The 15117-nt window shown below is 47.2% G+C and overlaps 1 protein-coding gene across 1 annotated transcript in view; it reads right to left on the minus strand.

The window, feature by feature from the left end:
• The window catches only part of CDK5RAP2 (CDK5 regulatory subunit associated protein 2), a 165023-nt gene extending 151756 nt beyond the window's left edge, over window positions 1-13267 (minus strand). Inside the window, exons 1-2 of the mRNA XM_090274639.1 lie at window positions 13047-13267; window positions 2859-2926 (exon numbers count right to left, since the gene is read on the minus strand). Coding sequence (XP_090130765.1) covers window positions 2859-2926; window positions 13047-13102 — 124 coding nt within the window. The 5' untranslated portion in view covers window positions 13103-13267. The remainder of the gene's footprint in view (window positions 1-2858; window positions 2927-13046) is intronic.
• Window positions 13268-15117: the final 1850 nt, after the last annotated feature.

A 15117-nucleotide genomic window follows, 5' to 3' on the forward strand; every position in this document is an offset into this window, starting at 1 on the left:
ATTAGGTTTCAAAAATTTACAAATCACTTCAACAAGCCCCAGTGTATTAATATATGTGTCAGAGGACGGACCCAGAAAATGCACTGGGCATGTGGCAAAGCAGAGCTGTCCTGATATGTACTTCCTTACTGTTTGTCATAAAATTATTTGGCTAACCAGGATATCATCTCACATGTCGGCAACTAAAACAAAGTGTGTCTAAGTGACCTGACAGCAGGAGCCGGCAAAACTGTTAGGACACAAGACAACAAACATTTTAGGTTCTGTGGGCCATATACGAAGACTAAAATCTGTGACAATATAGTAATACAAACTCTTCGGCTGAAGCACAAGAACAGCCACAGACAATTCATAAACAAATAAAGAAGCTGTGTTCCAACAAAAGCTTATTTGCAAAAGCAGGCAGAGGGTCAGAAACTGCCGATCGCCGCTACAGAATGATTGAAGACTTTGCCAGAACCCAAACTTCCCCCCAGCTTCTTTAATTCAGCAAACACTTACTACTTCCCTGCTCTGTGCTGAGCACCGTGCCAGGTGCTGGGGAAACAACAGTAAAAGAGACACTGATCCTGGGCCCAGGAGGTCCCTGATCTAGGGGGCAAGACAGAGGTGGGCCCACGCTACCATGCTGCACAAAGGGCCTGGTATTTCTCAGCTGCTGAGCAAACGCGTGCTGGCGAATGGAAGCATCCTCCCAGCAAATACGCATGGAGGGCCTCTCCTCTGCCAGGCATCATCCAGATGTGGCTGTATCAGGAAACAAAACAAACGGAGCTGGTATTCTAGAAAGAGGAGACAGACAATAAACAAAACAAGAGGGCGATTTCATAGTATGTTAAAATGTGATAAATGCTAGAGAAAAATAAAGTGGATGAGGAGGAGAAATACCATGGCTGGGGTAAGGAACTCAATTTCACATAAGGTGGTTAAACTAAGCAAGGTCTCACTGAGAAGGTGACATCTGGACAGAAGCCTCCGGTGGGAGCGTGTCTAGCGGACCTGAGGACCAGCCAGGACGCCAGTGGGCGAAGAGGGACAGAGAGCGGGAAAGCGAGGTACTGGGGGATGGCCTTGCAGGCTCTTCTCTGGACTCTGAGGAGCCAACAGAGGATTCAGAACTAAAGAGTAACAGGCTCGGACTCAGTTCCTATAGGCTCCCTCTGGCTGCCTCTCTGAGAACAGACTGAAAGGCGCTTAGGAATGAGGAGACCAGTCAGAACACTGGGAAAATCTGGACCAGAGCTCACAGAGGCTTAGACCAGGGTGGCAAAGCGTTGAGTCAGAATTAGACCAGAAGCGGGCCAATTCCGGGTATTTTAAAAATAGCCAACAGAAAACAACGAAATGAAACGTATAAATTTCAGAGAGGAAAGCACACCTAAGTCAGGTGGAGGGGCACCAGGGAAGGCAGTGAGTTGCAAGCTAAGTCTTAAAGAGGCAGCAGGCAGATGAGGGGCAAAAGGAAAAGAAACGTCCCGTGCAAAGGCCCAGAGGTGGGACTGGGCGCGGTGATCCGAACCATTCAGCAGGGAAGAGGTTCACGAGTGGGCAGGGGCAGACTGTGAGGAGCCCTGTACGCCAGACTCAGGGCACACAGATTCGTGTTCCTGTTCCTCACACAGGCCCCGCTCAGTCGCCTGTGTCTGTGTCCCTCTCCAGGTCCTATTCATTCTTCAAGTCTTGGCTCCAATACCAGTTCCCTGGGAAACCCTTGCCTGACCCACCTCCTCCATTCACCAACATAAACCTCCCTCTTACTCGCTTTCACAGCACCTGATACTTCTTCGCTCATTACAGTCATCATGTGATTTATCATGATAATTCTTTAATTGTCTGTGTTCTCGGCTTGACTGGAACCTGTTCAAGGCTGAACCCCCGGTGCTCAGCGCAGAGCCTGGCATGAAACAGACGTACACATGGGCCTACCAATTCCCTGCTTCTAACCGTCTGTGGGCAGGAAGAGCAGAACAAGAATTGTTGGGTCTGCGTTAAAAGTAAAAGTTAACATATTCTGAAGGAAAACCTAAGGGTGACCTATAAGCTAAAGTATTCTCCACAAAAGACCTTGTGACATTTATAGGACCTGCTCTAAACACTTCTTCCTTCTGCACATACCTCAACACTTTGGAGAAGAAAATAAAACGCAAGTCAAAACATCTCTAAGATATTTCAACAAGTCAAATTATCAGCACTTCCCACAGATACTTCCGATAGCCTGCGCTTTCCTCGGAACAAAAATTATGAGGAATGCAAAGCAAAAGTCTCCTGATAATCCAGCTGAACCACAACAGACTGCTTATTTACTGAGCGCTGTCTCCTGTGGTCTAACCCGCTAGTTGCCCCCGCAGGGCAGGCCCGGGTAGGAGTGCTGGGCCTCCGCTGGCAGATGGGAATCCAGCAGCCTGCCAGGAAGGCCTTGGCACACGGAAGTTCAGACAGCAGCTCTCCTCAGCCTCCAGCCACTCAGCAGTGGGGAGCAACAGACCTTCCGTGCCTGCCCTAGTCACCCACCCCATGTCCAGCCTCCACGCCGTCATTCAGTTTAGCAAACACAGACTGAATCCCGACAAGCTTGGTAGCAAGAAAAATACTTGTGAAATATGGCCTAGAGGACATCAATCCCTCTGGTCCATTGTTTATGACAGGCGATGAATAACGGATCAACACATACGTAAAATACTGAGCACCTACGGTGAGTACCTAGCAGGTAAGGGTAGGCTTGGGTCCCAGAGACATCACAGCCCCTTCCCAGGCTCAAGGCCTCAAGGCCCTCGTGGACTGGTATCTACTTCCCTTGTTCTCAATAAAAATTTAAATTAAAAATAAAAATAAAAACATGCCCAGTTTTGCATACTTACCACCATTTCCTAAACCAGCAATGGGGCTGATGCCTTTCAGGTCATCTGGTAACTTGGGTACCAGGCCACTAAGAGAGAATATATGCGTAAGAGATGAGTTAGTGTTTGAACAACAGAGACTGTGAAGACTGACCAGACTGCAGATGACAATCATCAGGCCATGGCCAAGGAGGGGCACACAGCTGAGCTACCTGGGAGGCATGCAGTGCAGAGGTTAAGAACTTGGACTTTGGAGCCGAGTTCTGGCTCTAACACTTAATAGCAGAGTGACCTTCAGGAAGGCCAGTCATTCATTCATTCACTCACTCACTCGTACACCAAGTGTTCTGTATGCCATATATGTGATAGATGCAGAGTCTCACTTTCTTAACCTGTTACATGCGAATACCACCCTCTAGCTGTAAAGATTAAATGAGTTAACAAACACAAAGAACATAGTAAACATGCAATAAGTGGCATCTATTTCTTTTGTCATTACTATTATTAATATATCTATCACAACCAAAAATCAGCTTCCAAGAATCAGACACCAATTCAGATGCTTTAAGACTGTCAAACAAAAATGCAAAATTTACTGATTCAGGAAGTGTTACTACGTGAAATGTTGATATAAAAATAGGTTCAGCTCTGGCTGGTGTGGCTCAGTGGACTGAGCGCCGGCCTGCAGACTGAAAGGTCGCTGGTTCGATTCCCAGTCAGGGCACATGCCTGGGTTGCAGGCCAGGTGCCCAGCTGGGGGTGTGCAAGAGGCAACTGAAAGATGTCTCTCTCACACATCTATGTTTTTCTCCCTCTCTTTCTCCCTCCCGCACTCTCTAAAAATAAATAAAATATTTTTTTAATAATAAATAAAAATAGGTTCAGTGAAGATCTGGGGACATTGTCAGAAAACTCAACCATGACAGGAGTGATTTAACACGAAAGACACTGTCCTGGATTCTATTCTAAGCTCTGCCACATACCCCTCCAGGCCCTGCTTCATCTATGAAAGGAGAAACTGACAATTAAACAAGACACAAGCGCCCAGCAAGGTACCTGCATATTTTGGGTACCCCAGAAACGGAAGCAAAATATCCCTGTCAGCTAGAGACATACAGCGCTTTATAATTTATAAAGGATTTACGATCACAAGAACTACCCAATTCCCCGAGGGTCCATGCATTTTTCAAAGGAAGGCACTAGGACCCAGATAATTTCAGTGGCCTATCCAGAGCTGTGTGGTAGTTAGGTAGAGAACCAAGTCCAGAATCCAGGCCCTTTGTGTCTAACCCCCAATGATGTACCTCTGTCCCAAGCTGTAAACTAGGAGTTAATGGAAGCTCAGCTTGACTTCCTGGCAGCTTGCTCTTTCCATACTTCTAAATCTAAATCCACCTCTTCCGAAGGCCATTTCGCCTGATCACCAAACTTATAAAGTTGGCGTGCAACTCCAAGATGAGTGCCAAGCAAAAGAAAAAAAAATGGATATCATAAAATTCCAACATCAAGAGAATGATTACATAAAATGTGTCTGCTATAAAGATAACGGGAAAAAACTTAAGTAGAATATGCCCTCAATTATTAAAATTAAAAAAATACACGTACACTAAAGTCACCTCTAATCCTTCTTGGAAATTAGATGGGGTATAAAAACATTAACAAGACAAAGCAAATATTTAAAATCATAATTTATGGAAATGAGAGACTTTCCTCTTTTTATTTTCTATTATTCTCAATTTCCTCTAATAAGCATCACTAGAAAGACAAAGTCCATTTTCTAAACTGAATTTTCCTAAAAATTAAAATCAAGTTTAATCGCCACCTTTGGCAGATGGTGGCCCAAAGGCCCAAGGGCACACACCAGGTGACGGTCAAGCCCAGCCTACAGTCTAGTCTCTACAATCCCCCTCTGGTTTCTCCCCAGCACGGTCACTGAATGACTCCCACTGGCTGAAATGTCCATCGATTACTCAAGCCAAGATCAATCATGACTGAAAACTACCTGGTAGGCAAAACCAAAGAATCCGGTCTGAGACAACGGGCAAACACTGAAGTGTGAGAAATGACATCTGACATCCCAGCTCTTAGAAGAAACCACTATGTAATGCAGAAATTTCCGTCTGGTTCCTGCCCAGTTTCCACTTGGGCTTTACCGACCCACTTTTTTTTCCTAAAATTTATTTATTTTTATTTAATCTTTATTGTATTCTTTTCCATTACCATTTAGTCCCTTCATATCCCCCTACCCCCAGCAATCAGCACACTGTGGTCCACATCCATGGGTCCTTTTTCCTTTTTGCTCAGTCCCGCCACCTGCTCACCTCCCCCCACCATAGCTGTCATCTGCTCTCCATCTAGGAGTCTGTCTGTTTCGCTTCTTAGTTCAGTTTGTTCATAAGATTCCACATATGAGTGAAATCATATGGCATTTGCCTTTCTCTGACTGGTTTATTTCACTCAGCATAATGTTCTCCAGGTCCATCCATACTGTCGCAAAGGGTAAACTTTTCTTTTTTACAGCGGAGTAGTATTCCAGTGTGTAAACGTCCCACAGTTGTTTTACCCACTCGTCTATTGATGGACACTTCGCCCACTTTTAAGATGCTATGAATCTGTCACCTGCACACTCCAGTTGGTTCCAGCCACCCCTCCAGCTCTAAGTAGCTCGCTCTTCCCATTCTGATGACTTGTTTTTAGCCTGAGAACTAAGGTTGGGGAGTCATGGAACCTCAGAAGATATCAAAACTATGCAAGCAAAAAAGAGGGCTCAGATATGGTTTTATCACGGTATAGACTGAAGAGACTAAGGCCCAGAAAAGGGGAGGAATTTATTTGCTCAAAATCACAAAGCATTAGTGGCAAAGCCGAGATCAAATCCAGCAAAACACAACAAGCTGAGCCTGTGGGGCACCCCCGCTGAGCAGGCACCACACTCAGAACAGGACAGGGCAGGACAGGCAGCCTCCCGTTTAAGCCTCACCATGGCCCTTCTGTGGTAGGTGGCAGTTTTTGTTTTTATTTTTTTAACGGTTTTGAAATTTATTTTTGGAGCAAGGGGAAGGGAAAGAAAAAGAGAAGGAGAGAAACATCAATGTTTGGTTGCCCCTCACGCACCCCCAACTGGGGACCTGGCCCGCTACCCAGGCTTGTGCCCTGACCGGGAATCGAACCAGTGACCCTTTGGTTCACAGGCTGGCACTCAATCCACTGAGCCACACCAGCCAGGGCAAAGTGGCAGTTTTTAAATGTTGTCATTTTTTTAAATGAGGAAACAGAGGCCAAGAAAAGTTAATGAGCCACAAAAGCCAAGCTGGCCAGATTTCAAACTCCATGCTCTGAACCTCTACAACCACCCCGGCACCCCTCACACCTTCCTCCGGGGGCCGTGGCAAGGTCCGAATGCACCGAGGCAGAGGGTCTGCAGTGCTCGCTCACAGCAGTGCAGAGCCACCCCAACTGCTGTCTGCCAGCTGTTTGCTGAATGAATAAATGGCCACTCACCCGAGCTCCTCCATCTAATCCTCCTGTCCCGCTCTACGGCCACCCGACAGGAGCGATCTCTTCCCGTGTCTGTATTTGCAGCAACAATTGTCTGTTCACCCCACAGACCCAGCAAGGCCTAAGCATTTCACTGGTAAAGTGCTGTGAGAGCTGTGGATGGGTCTGGATGTCCCTTTCAGCAAACAATCACGCCAACGAGCGCACTTCTGTCTGCCTCTCAACATTTGTCCTTCTATGCTATTTATCCTTAGAGAAGAAATATATAAATACCACAACACAGATAAGCCTAAACTTCTCCCTGACCACTCCTCACTCCCATCTCAGCCCCTCCTGAGAGGTAGCCGCTGCTGGCGGCCAGACATGTATCCTTCCAGACCTCTGTCTATGCGTTTACAGAGACAGACATAGTTTTATTTTGTGGTTTAAAAAGAAAAATATGCAATTAAACTTTATATATTATTCTGCAGCATCTTCTCTTCATTGAATGCGTCCAAAAGATATTTTCACGACAGGACGAACAGATCTCCCTCAATGTTCTTAACTCCCACAAAGCATTCTAAAGCACGCTTTCCCCAAACTTATTGCCCACAGCCCATAGAAGGAAACATAGTACCGTTCATTCTTGAAATATTTCCTGTTATATTCTACTGCATTTCGTAAAATTCTGATTGCAACCTAAGAAATTGAAATCCATGAGCTGCTATGGGCCACAGTCTGAAAGACACTTTTGAAAGGATCTGTATTTACACAATACCCTCATGATAATTCAATTTGTTCCAAGTTTGCCTTTTACAAACAATGCTGGACACATATCCTCATGCAGATCCCCTTGTGCACATGCATGAGGATTTCTTGTGGGTAGAGAGCAAGGGGAACTACGAGACCAAATCATATTCACATTTTTTTAAACAGGCAAAGGATGTGAAAATATACAAATAGCTAATAAGCACATGAAAAAGTGCTCAATATCATTAGTCATTAGGGAAATGCAAATCAATCCCAGGCCATACCTTCACGGGTGGCTCAATAAAAAAAGACAAACAATAACAAGTGTTGGTGAGAGTATGGAGAAATAACAACCCTCATACACTGCCAATCAGAGTGTAAAATGGTGCAGCCACTTTGGAAAAGAGTTAGTGCCTTAAAATGTTAAATATAGTGTTATCATATGACCCAGCAATTCCACTCCCAGGTTTATATCTAGAGAGAAATAAAAATATGTCCATATAAAAACCTGTATACAAGTAGATGTTCATAGCAATGTTATTCATAATAGTCAGAAAAGTAGAAACAAGACAAATGTCACAAACCAATAAATGAATAAACAAAATATGGCACATGTATACAATGGAGTATCATTTAGCCATAAAAAGGGATGAAGTACCGATACATGCTACAACATGGATCCATCTCACAGAGACAACAGATCATAAGATCCCATTTACATGAAGCATCCAGAATAGGAAATTCTATAGACAAAAAGTAGATTGTGCGGTGGCCTAGGACTCAGGTGGGGAAGGAGGTGGAATGGGGAATGTTATGGACTGAACGTTGTGTCCCCCCCAAAATTCATGCTGAAACCCTACCCTTCCCATGTGACGCTATTAGGAGGTGGGGCTTTGGGGAGGTAATTAGGATTAGATGAGGTCATAAAGGCAAAGCCCTCAGGAGTGGGATAGTGCCCTTAGAAGAGATGAGGGAGAGCCTGCTTCCTCTCTACTCTCTTTCACACGAGGATGCAATGAGAAGTCAGCCCCGAGAAGTCTCACCAGACCGGACCGTGCTGGCACCCTGCCCTTGGCCTTCCAGCCTCCAGAACAATGAGAAATAAATTCCTGTTGTCTATAAGTCACACAGCCTTTGGTAATTTTTTTACAGCCCAAGCTGACGAAGACAGTGAGCAACTGCTAACGGGCATATTTTGGGGGTGATGAAAAATTCTAAAATTAAATTGTAGTGACAGTTGGACAGTTGTACAACTGTAAAAATACTGGAAAGTCATTAAATAGCATATTTTAAATGGATGAACCTTATGGCATATAAATTATATTTCAATAAAGCTATTTAAAAACACACAGGCACATTGTTAATGTTAATAGATGCCAAGTTGTGTTCCAGAAAGACTGTATAAGTTGACACTGCACTTTTTCAGTGATTACAAAGCAGCATTTCACTACTGAATAACCGACCTATATTTACATAATATTTATCTTTTCACACAGAGAATGAACAAAATTGATTCATTCAACAAATATTTGTTGAGCCTCTATGTGCCAGACATGGTCCTGGGTCTAAAGATACAGTGGGCAACAAGCCAGGCGTGCCACTGTCCTCAGAGCTTACACGGGTGACGAGGAGTGCTCCCCTCAAACCTCACGGTCTAGGGATACCCCTGATCCAAGGTCAGCCTAGGATCAAGTTCATAGGCCTTCACTGAAAATTCCCTTCCACCATCCCCTTTCTCAACCCCCTTCTACAAAATTCCACAAAGGCACTCTCTGTCTGATGGAGAACAAACCAGGTACAAACTTTTAGGAAAACACAAACTAATCAGAAAACATTTCTTTGTTGGTCTGCCCCTAAGCAGACAGCAAGCACTTAGTGGCCACACGACGGAGGGACCTACCTATAGGTGAACAAACTGAGCCCGGGTCTTTGTAAGCTCAGTTAGGGAGAGGCAGAATCCTGGGCAAGAAATCGAAGCGACTGACCCAGGGGTGAGGATCGGAGGATTCTGTCCAGGAAACAGTGCAACACGGTAGCAATATAAGAAAAATAGCTAACATTTAATACACTCCCAGTAGGTGCCGGGCTCTAATAATTTCCATTAATCTACACAGACACCCAAATAAAAGAGATATTATCCGGTAATATCTACACAGATAAAGTCACTGAAGAGAAACGGAGGCTCAGAAGGATTGAGTAAATTACTCAAGCAATATAGCTAGTAAGTAGCTGGCTAAAGCAGGATTCAGATCCAGTCATTTGAGCACAACGCCCAGGTTCTTTCAACACCACCATGTAGGGCTTAATAAAAGGTTTTAGCTTGGGTGAGGCTCCCGGGGCCCAGACCTGGGCCTAAATGTCACCAGGTTGGAGTGCTCTGGGGCACCCACAGGTGATCAGGTTTAGGGAGAATGACGCACACAAACCTTAATTCAACAAAAGTCTAAGGACAAACTGGACTCCAGTTTAGTCTCTAAAACTGGGACTTGGAAATTACCAAGCAGAAGAGTGCTCTCATTAGCAGATGATGAGGTGATTTTTAGTCTATGGATTTTTCCCTTCCTCTGTGACCACCTAATGGAGAGCCAATCTCTCAGGATATTTCTGCCAGTCTTTAAGGCCAGTTCAAGTACCAGCAGTTCTGTAAAATCCTCCCAGAAGCCTGTCAGAATGGGTACAGAGAACTAGTCAGAAGGCAGGACAGGGTGCTGAGAACCCGGCTTTGGAGTCAGCAGGCCTGATGAAATCTTGGCTCAATCAGGTACTTTTGGTGGATCCCAGACCTGTTCACCTCCCATCTCTGAGCCTCAGTGTCCTCACCTATACAAAGGGGGTAACATTGTCAAACAATGGCTGTTTATTCAGTGATTTAACAAAGTTACTGAGCCCCATTTATGAGCCAGTTACCAGGTGAAGAACTAGGGTTATGAAGACGATCAAAATGCAGCCCCTGCTCTCAAATAAGTCATAGTTAATCTGGGAGACAGACAAGTGAACAGCATATCTGCACCGTCCATACAGGGGACATCGGCCACATGAGGCTGCTGAGCACCTGATCTGGTTAATCCACGCTGAGAAGCGCCGTCAGTGCAAAACACATACCGGACTTCAGAGACTCAGTAAGCTAAAAAAGAATGCAAATTCTTTTTAATAATTATTAATAATTTTTCTTGTTTACAGTTAGAATGATAATATATGGAAATATGGAAATAAAATATATTAAAGTTCATTTCACCTGTTTCTTTTTACTTTTTTTATTTAGCTACTAGAAAATTTTTAATTACATATGAGGCTGAATATATATTTCTATTGGACAGCGCCAGTCAATAAAATTCAGCAAGGACTGAGGTAGGGTCGGTGATGGATGGGGCAGCTAGGAGAGTAACGAGGGCCCCAGAAGGGGTGGCGGAATGTCAGTGAAGGTCTCCTGGCCATGACATCTAAATTGAGATCCGAAAAATAACAGGCCTTAATAAGGCAAAGCGGTGTAGTAAGGGCAATCCAGGCAGCAAGACCAGCAAGTGCACAGGCCAAGCAAAAAGAAAAAACAAGGCAAGCTCATTCATGACAAAGAGTGAAGAGCCTGGGGAGGAGACAGGGTAGGGAGAGGGAGGACGGGGAGGCTATGAAGTAGATGGGGCCAGGTTAGGAAGGACCTTGGAAGCTGTATCAAAGAATTTCACACTGAGTGTGGAAAGAAGCCAGGGAGGGTCTGAAGCAGGTGAATAAGGGAGTCACTGCCAGGAACGTACACAGCCCCCTGGGTCCTGCCAAGTCAGGGAGAGGGGGAGAAGGGAAAATACCTGATGGCCTGTTAAGTTGCTACCCTGGGTCAGACACCTGGCTTAACCTTTTTAGGCTCACCCACTTTACAGATGATGAAAACTGATGCGCAGAGGGTAAGAGAGTTATCCAAGGTCACAGGACTGTTAAGCTGCAGAACTGGGACTGACACCCAGCTAGGTCTGGCCAACTGGCACTGAGATGAGAAAAGCTATCTGAGAGAATAATAATGGGGTTTATCTTAATGGCAATGAGAAGCGATAAACACATAAAGCAGCAAACTGTGATCAGAATTACATTCCTAAAAGAACTTATGAGTTAGGATGGCAACATATGGAAACAGTAAATTAATATTAGAGACGGGAAGGAAAACAGGACAATCTGAGTGAGACATCATACCACAATGTATTGGGGCAGTGGGAGCAAGACAATGAGGAAGAGGCATGATGAACTACCACAGGATCCAATGAGGCAGGAGCTCCAAAGGGCCTTGCGCTGCTTTATACACAGTAGGTTGGCAATAAACGAAGTATTTGTGCACGTTTGCTCAATATAGGACTTATTGATGCCTGCTGTCCAGGCATAAATACTGTGCCCATTTCACTCTTCAAAGCGTCCAGGTTTGCACAACAAATAATACGGTTACCCTTCCCATTAGGGTCTGTTGACTAAGAGCAGCAGCCTGTCCCCAGCAGACCTGGATAAACACCGCGTCGTCTCAGCCACGCTCGCCTCCGCATCCTTCCACCCACTCTCCAACCGGGAGTCGCAGACAACCACAGTGCCCAGCACTAGAGCAGGGCAAGGTTCTGTCAGGCCTCCCCATCAGGAGAGACCCTGGCCCCACCAGCACTGGGGCCTCCAACTGCCTCTTGAAACAGGCCCATTGGGAGGCCACTCTTGGTCATTATTCCCTAATCTATATTGCTATTTGGCTCAGTGGATTGAGCGTCGGCCTGCGAGCTAAGTGTCGCTGGTTCGATCTTCCAGTCAGGGCACATCAGAGAAGGAAAACTCTGACTCCAAAAAACCTCCGCTGCCTTGCGGCATACCTCTTCAGGGGAAAGGCTAAGGGAGTAAACCCCGACAGAAAATCCGGAGCCGGAGTCCCTAAGGCGGTTTGACGTTGTAGTCAACACCGGCAACTCCTGCGGCGCACCTGAAGCCAAGCTGTATTGACTCCGTCTTTCCCTTGGACCCTTCAACTGCGAAGAGAGGGGGGGTCTGCTGCATGGGCAACAGCAGACCCTCCATATCACCCTGCCCAGGCTCTGTAGCTTCAGCTTCACTGGAGAGGACACTCCAGCGTCATCGCAAGATGTCGATTCAACACGGGAGGAGACAGATACCGTGTCACTCCCGAGTCGGACTGCACAGCCATTCTCGGCGGTGCAGATAGACTCTTAAGAAGCTACATCATCGTCTCTCGAGACGGACGGCTGCCGACAAAAATTGATGACGATGATGACGATGATGATGATGATGATGGCAACACAATCATTTTAGGCACTGATTATGTGCCAGGCACTCCCCTTGCCAAGCAAATGGCTGGGCAAGCATATTCTCCTTTAATGCTCACCCCAACTCTGTTGAGTGGATATTACTACTAGCCCCATTTTACAGATGGGAAAGTAGGTTAAACGACTCGACCAAGGTGACACCGCCAGTTAGTTTAAAGGACTGGATTTGAGATCCAGTTCTGTTTGACTCCAACCAAGGTTCCTAACCACTGCGGTCCCACTGCCTCGGTCTCAGTAGCCACTACGTGACCCCATATGCAAAGTCCGGACAGCCCAACTACACTCCCCATAATGAAAGCAAACCCCGAAACCAGAATGAACCATCAAGTACCCTCACGGCCCTGCCCCTCAACCAGCTCCCGCTCACGGCCACACTCCAAGAGGTGGTCCTCCTCCCGCTCTTTCAGAGAAGCCTGTTACCTGCCCCTCACCTCCTCTTCAAAGGACGTCCCGAAATAGGAAAGGCGAGTGTGGCGCCGGCACCCCAGCCCTGCCCGGTCAGCATCAGCTGGCGGGTCCCCAAAGAGACCTCCGCACAAGAAGCCCAACATGCACACCTGCCTCTGTCCGGAAACCCTCACACACCCTCAAGATCAAACCCCAATTCTCCGCTGAAGCGAACCCCCATCGGCGGGGACCCCGTCCTCGTTACCGCGAACCCGCAAAACCCGCGCCGCACCTGCAGCCGCTGAGAGACCCGGGGAGGGTGACGTCCTCTTCCAACACCGAGTCCATCGCGGACACAGAGGAGGCGGTGGCATTGGTGGGAGTGGCGGCGGCACCACTGGTTCCCCACCGCGGTCTCGACCCGCCCGGCTTCCCAGGTCCCCGCCCCCTCCAATCCCGCTCTTGTTCGGACTCCGGCGGCGCGGCTGGAATTCAAACCGCAGCCACCGCCATCTTTCCCGGCGCTTCTTCCTACGGAAGCGAGGCGTGGCCACCGCGGTGCGCGCCGTGAAGCCGACCGGCCGGGACCCGAAGCCGGGCAGGGAACCGCGGGCGGGCGCCATCTTAACTAAGGGCAGGACATCGGCGCTTGGGCCACCAAGACCAAGGAAAGACAGCGTGGAGGCCATGTTTGGTGAGGTCAGCCCGGCCGAGGCCAGGGAAGGTGCCATCTTTGTTGAGGGCAAAGCTGGCCTTGGTCCGTTAATTTAAGCGGGAGTTGGGAATCCGGCCCCTTGGGGACCGTCAGAGTCCATAAGCAGCTCTATGCTTCCCTAGGATAAGGACCACCACAGTTATGTTCCTCCAAAAGCCTTGCTTCCTTCCACCCTGGCTTGAAGTTCACCAGATAATCCTGTGCTGCCTCCCTTTGAGCGTTGAGCGCTGGCCTGCGAGCTAAGTGTCGCTGGTTCGATCTTCCAGTCAGGGCACATCAGAGAAGGAAAACTCTGACTCCAAAAAACCTCCGCTGCCTTGCGGCATACCTCTTCAGGGGAAAGGCTAAGGGAGTAAACCCCGACAGAAAATCCGGAGCCGGAGTCCCTAAGGCGGTTTGACGTTGTAGTCAACACCGGCAACTCCTGCGGCGCACCTGAAGCCAAGCTGTATTGACTCCGTCTTTCCCTTGGACCCTTCAACTGCGAAGAGAGGGGGGGTCTGCTGCATGGGCAACAGCTGGCCCTCCATATCACCCTGCCCAGGCTCTGTAGCTTCAGCTTCACTGGAGAGGATACTGCAGCGTCATCGCAAGATGTCGATTCAACACGGGAGGAGACAGATACCGTGTCACTCCCGAGTTGGACTGCACAGCCATTCTCGGCAGTGCAGATAGACTCTTAAGAAGCTACCCCATCGTCTCTCGAGACGGACGGCTGCCGACCCTCCCTTTAGAAAAATCCGACCTGTAGAATCCCAACTCAAGTAGTAATTTGCACGTTTAATTTGAAACAAGCTCATTCCCGTGAGCCAAATGGTCAGCAACACTTACTCCCCAATCTCTCCTTGTGATCCTTTATTACATTTAGGGCTCAAACACACTTCAGATCAGTAAACTGAGGCCAAGAGAGACAAAGCGGCTCTCCCAAAGTCCGGCACAGCAAGCCTGGGAACTGGAGCCAGGTCCGGGGCGCCGGGCAGCCGCGCCAGGACCCTTTGTAACCGCTCTGTCTTTCCTAAAGCTCAGAGCCATCACCCAACGTCTCGATAATTGGGGCAGAGCTTGGCCAAAAACCCAGCCTTTGTCTCCCCATCTCAAGGCTGCTCTACCTTCCTCACCAGGCTGTCAGAAGAGTCCTGGGTGAAAATAACTTGAAAAGATGGGTAAGTGGGCTGATGCTGACTTTCCCTTTAATCATGTCTAAGTCCACCCTCAGTCTCAGTTTTTTCATTCGTCAGTTTAAGCGTTACTTTCCAAAAGAGGCCTTCTCTAATCCTTTATTCTAAATCCAGCCCCTTCTTGTTTTCCCTCTGTGGTACCTATCACATTTTGTAAGTATAGACTTGTGTGTGTGTGTGTGTGTGTGTGTGTGCGCGCGCGCGCGCGTTTTAATGTCATCCTCTTGCACTAGATTGGAAGCTCCATAAGAGCAGAGACTATATTCTGAATTGTTTACTGTTACATCACCGACACCTATCACAGTGCCTGCCACCCAACAGGTATTTAAAAATATATGTTGAAGGATTCAATCAATCTGGAAAATGGGACTGAAACCAATCCTGCAAGGATGTGAGGATGACCTGAGATACCTGTAATAGCTCAGTCAAATGGTTATCCCATATTCACTGTGTGTGTGTTTATGTGTGTG

The sequence above is a fragment of the Furipterus horrens genome, unplaced genomic scaffold (genome assembly GCF_987537825.1).
Source record: "Furipterus horrens unplaced genomic scaffold, mFurHor1.1.pri manual_scaffold_4, whole genome shotgun sequence".
Taxonomy (NCBI): domain Eukaryota; kingdom Metazoa; phylum Chordata; class Mammalia; order Chiroptera; family Furipteridae; genus Furipterus; species Furipterus horrens.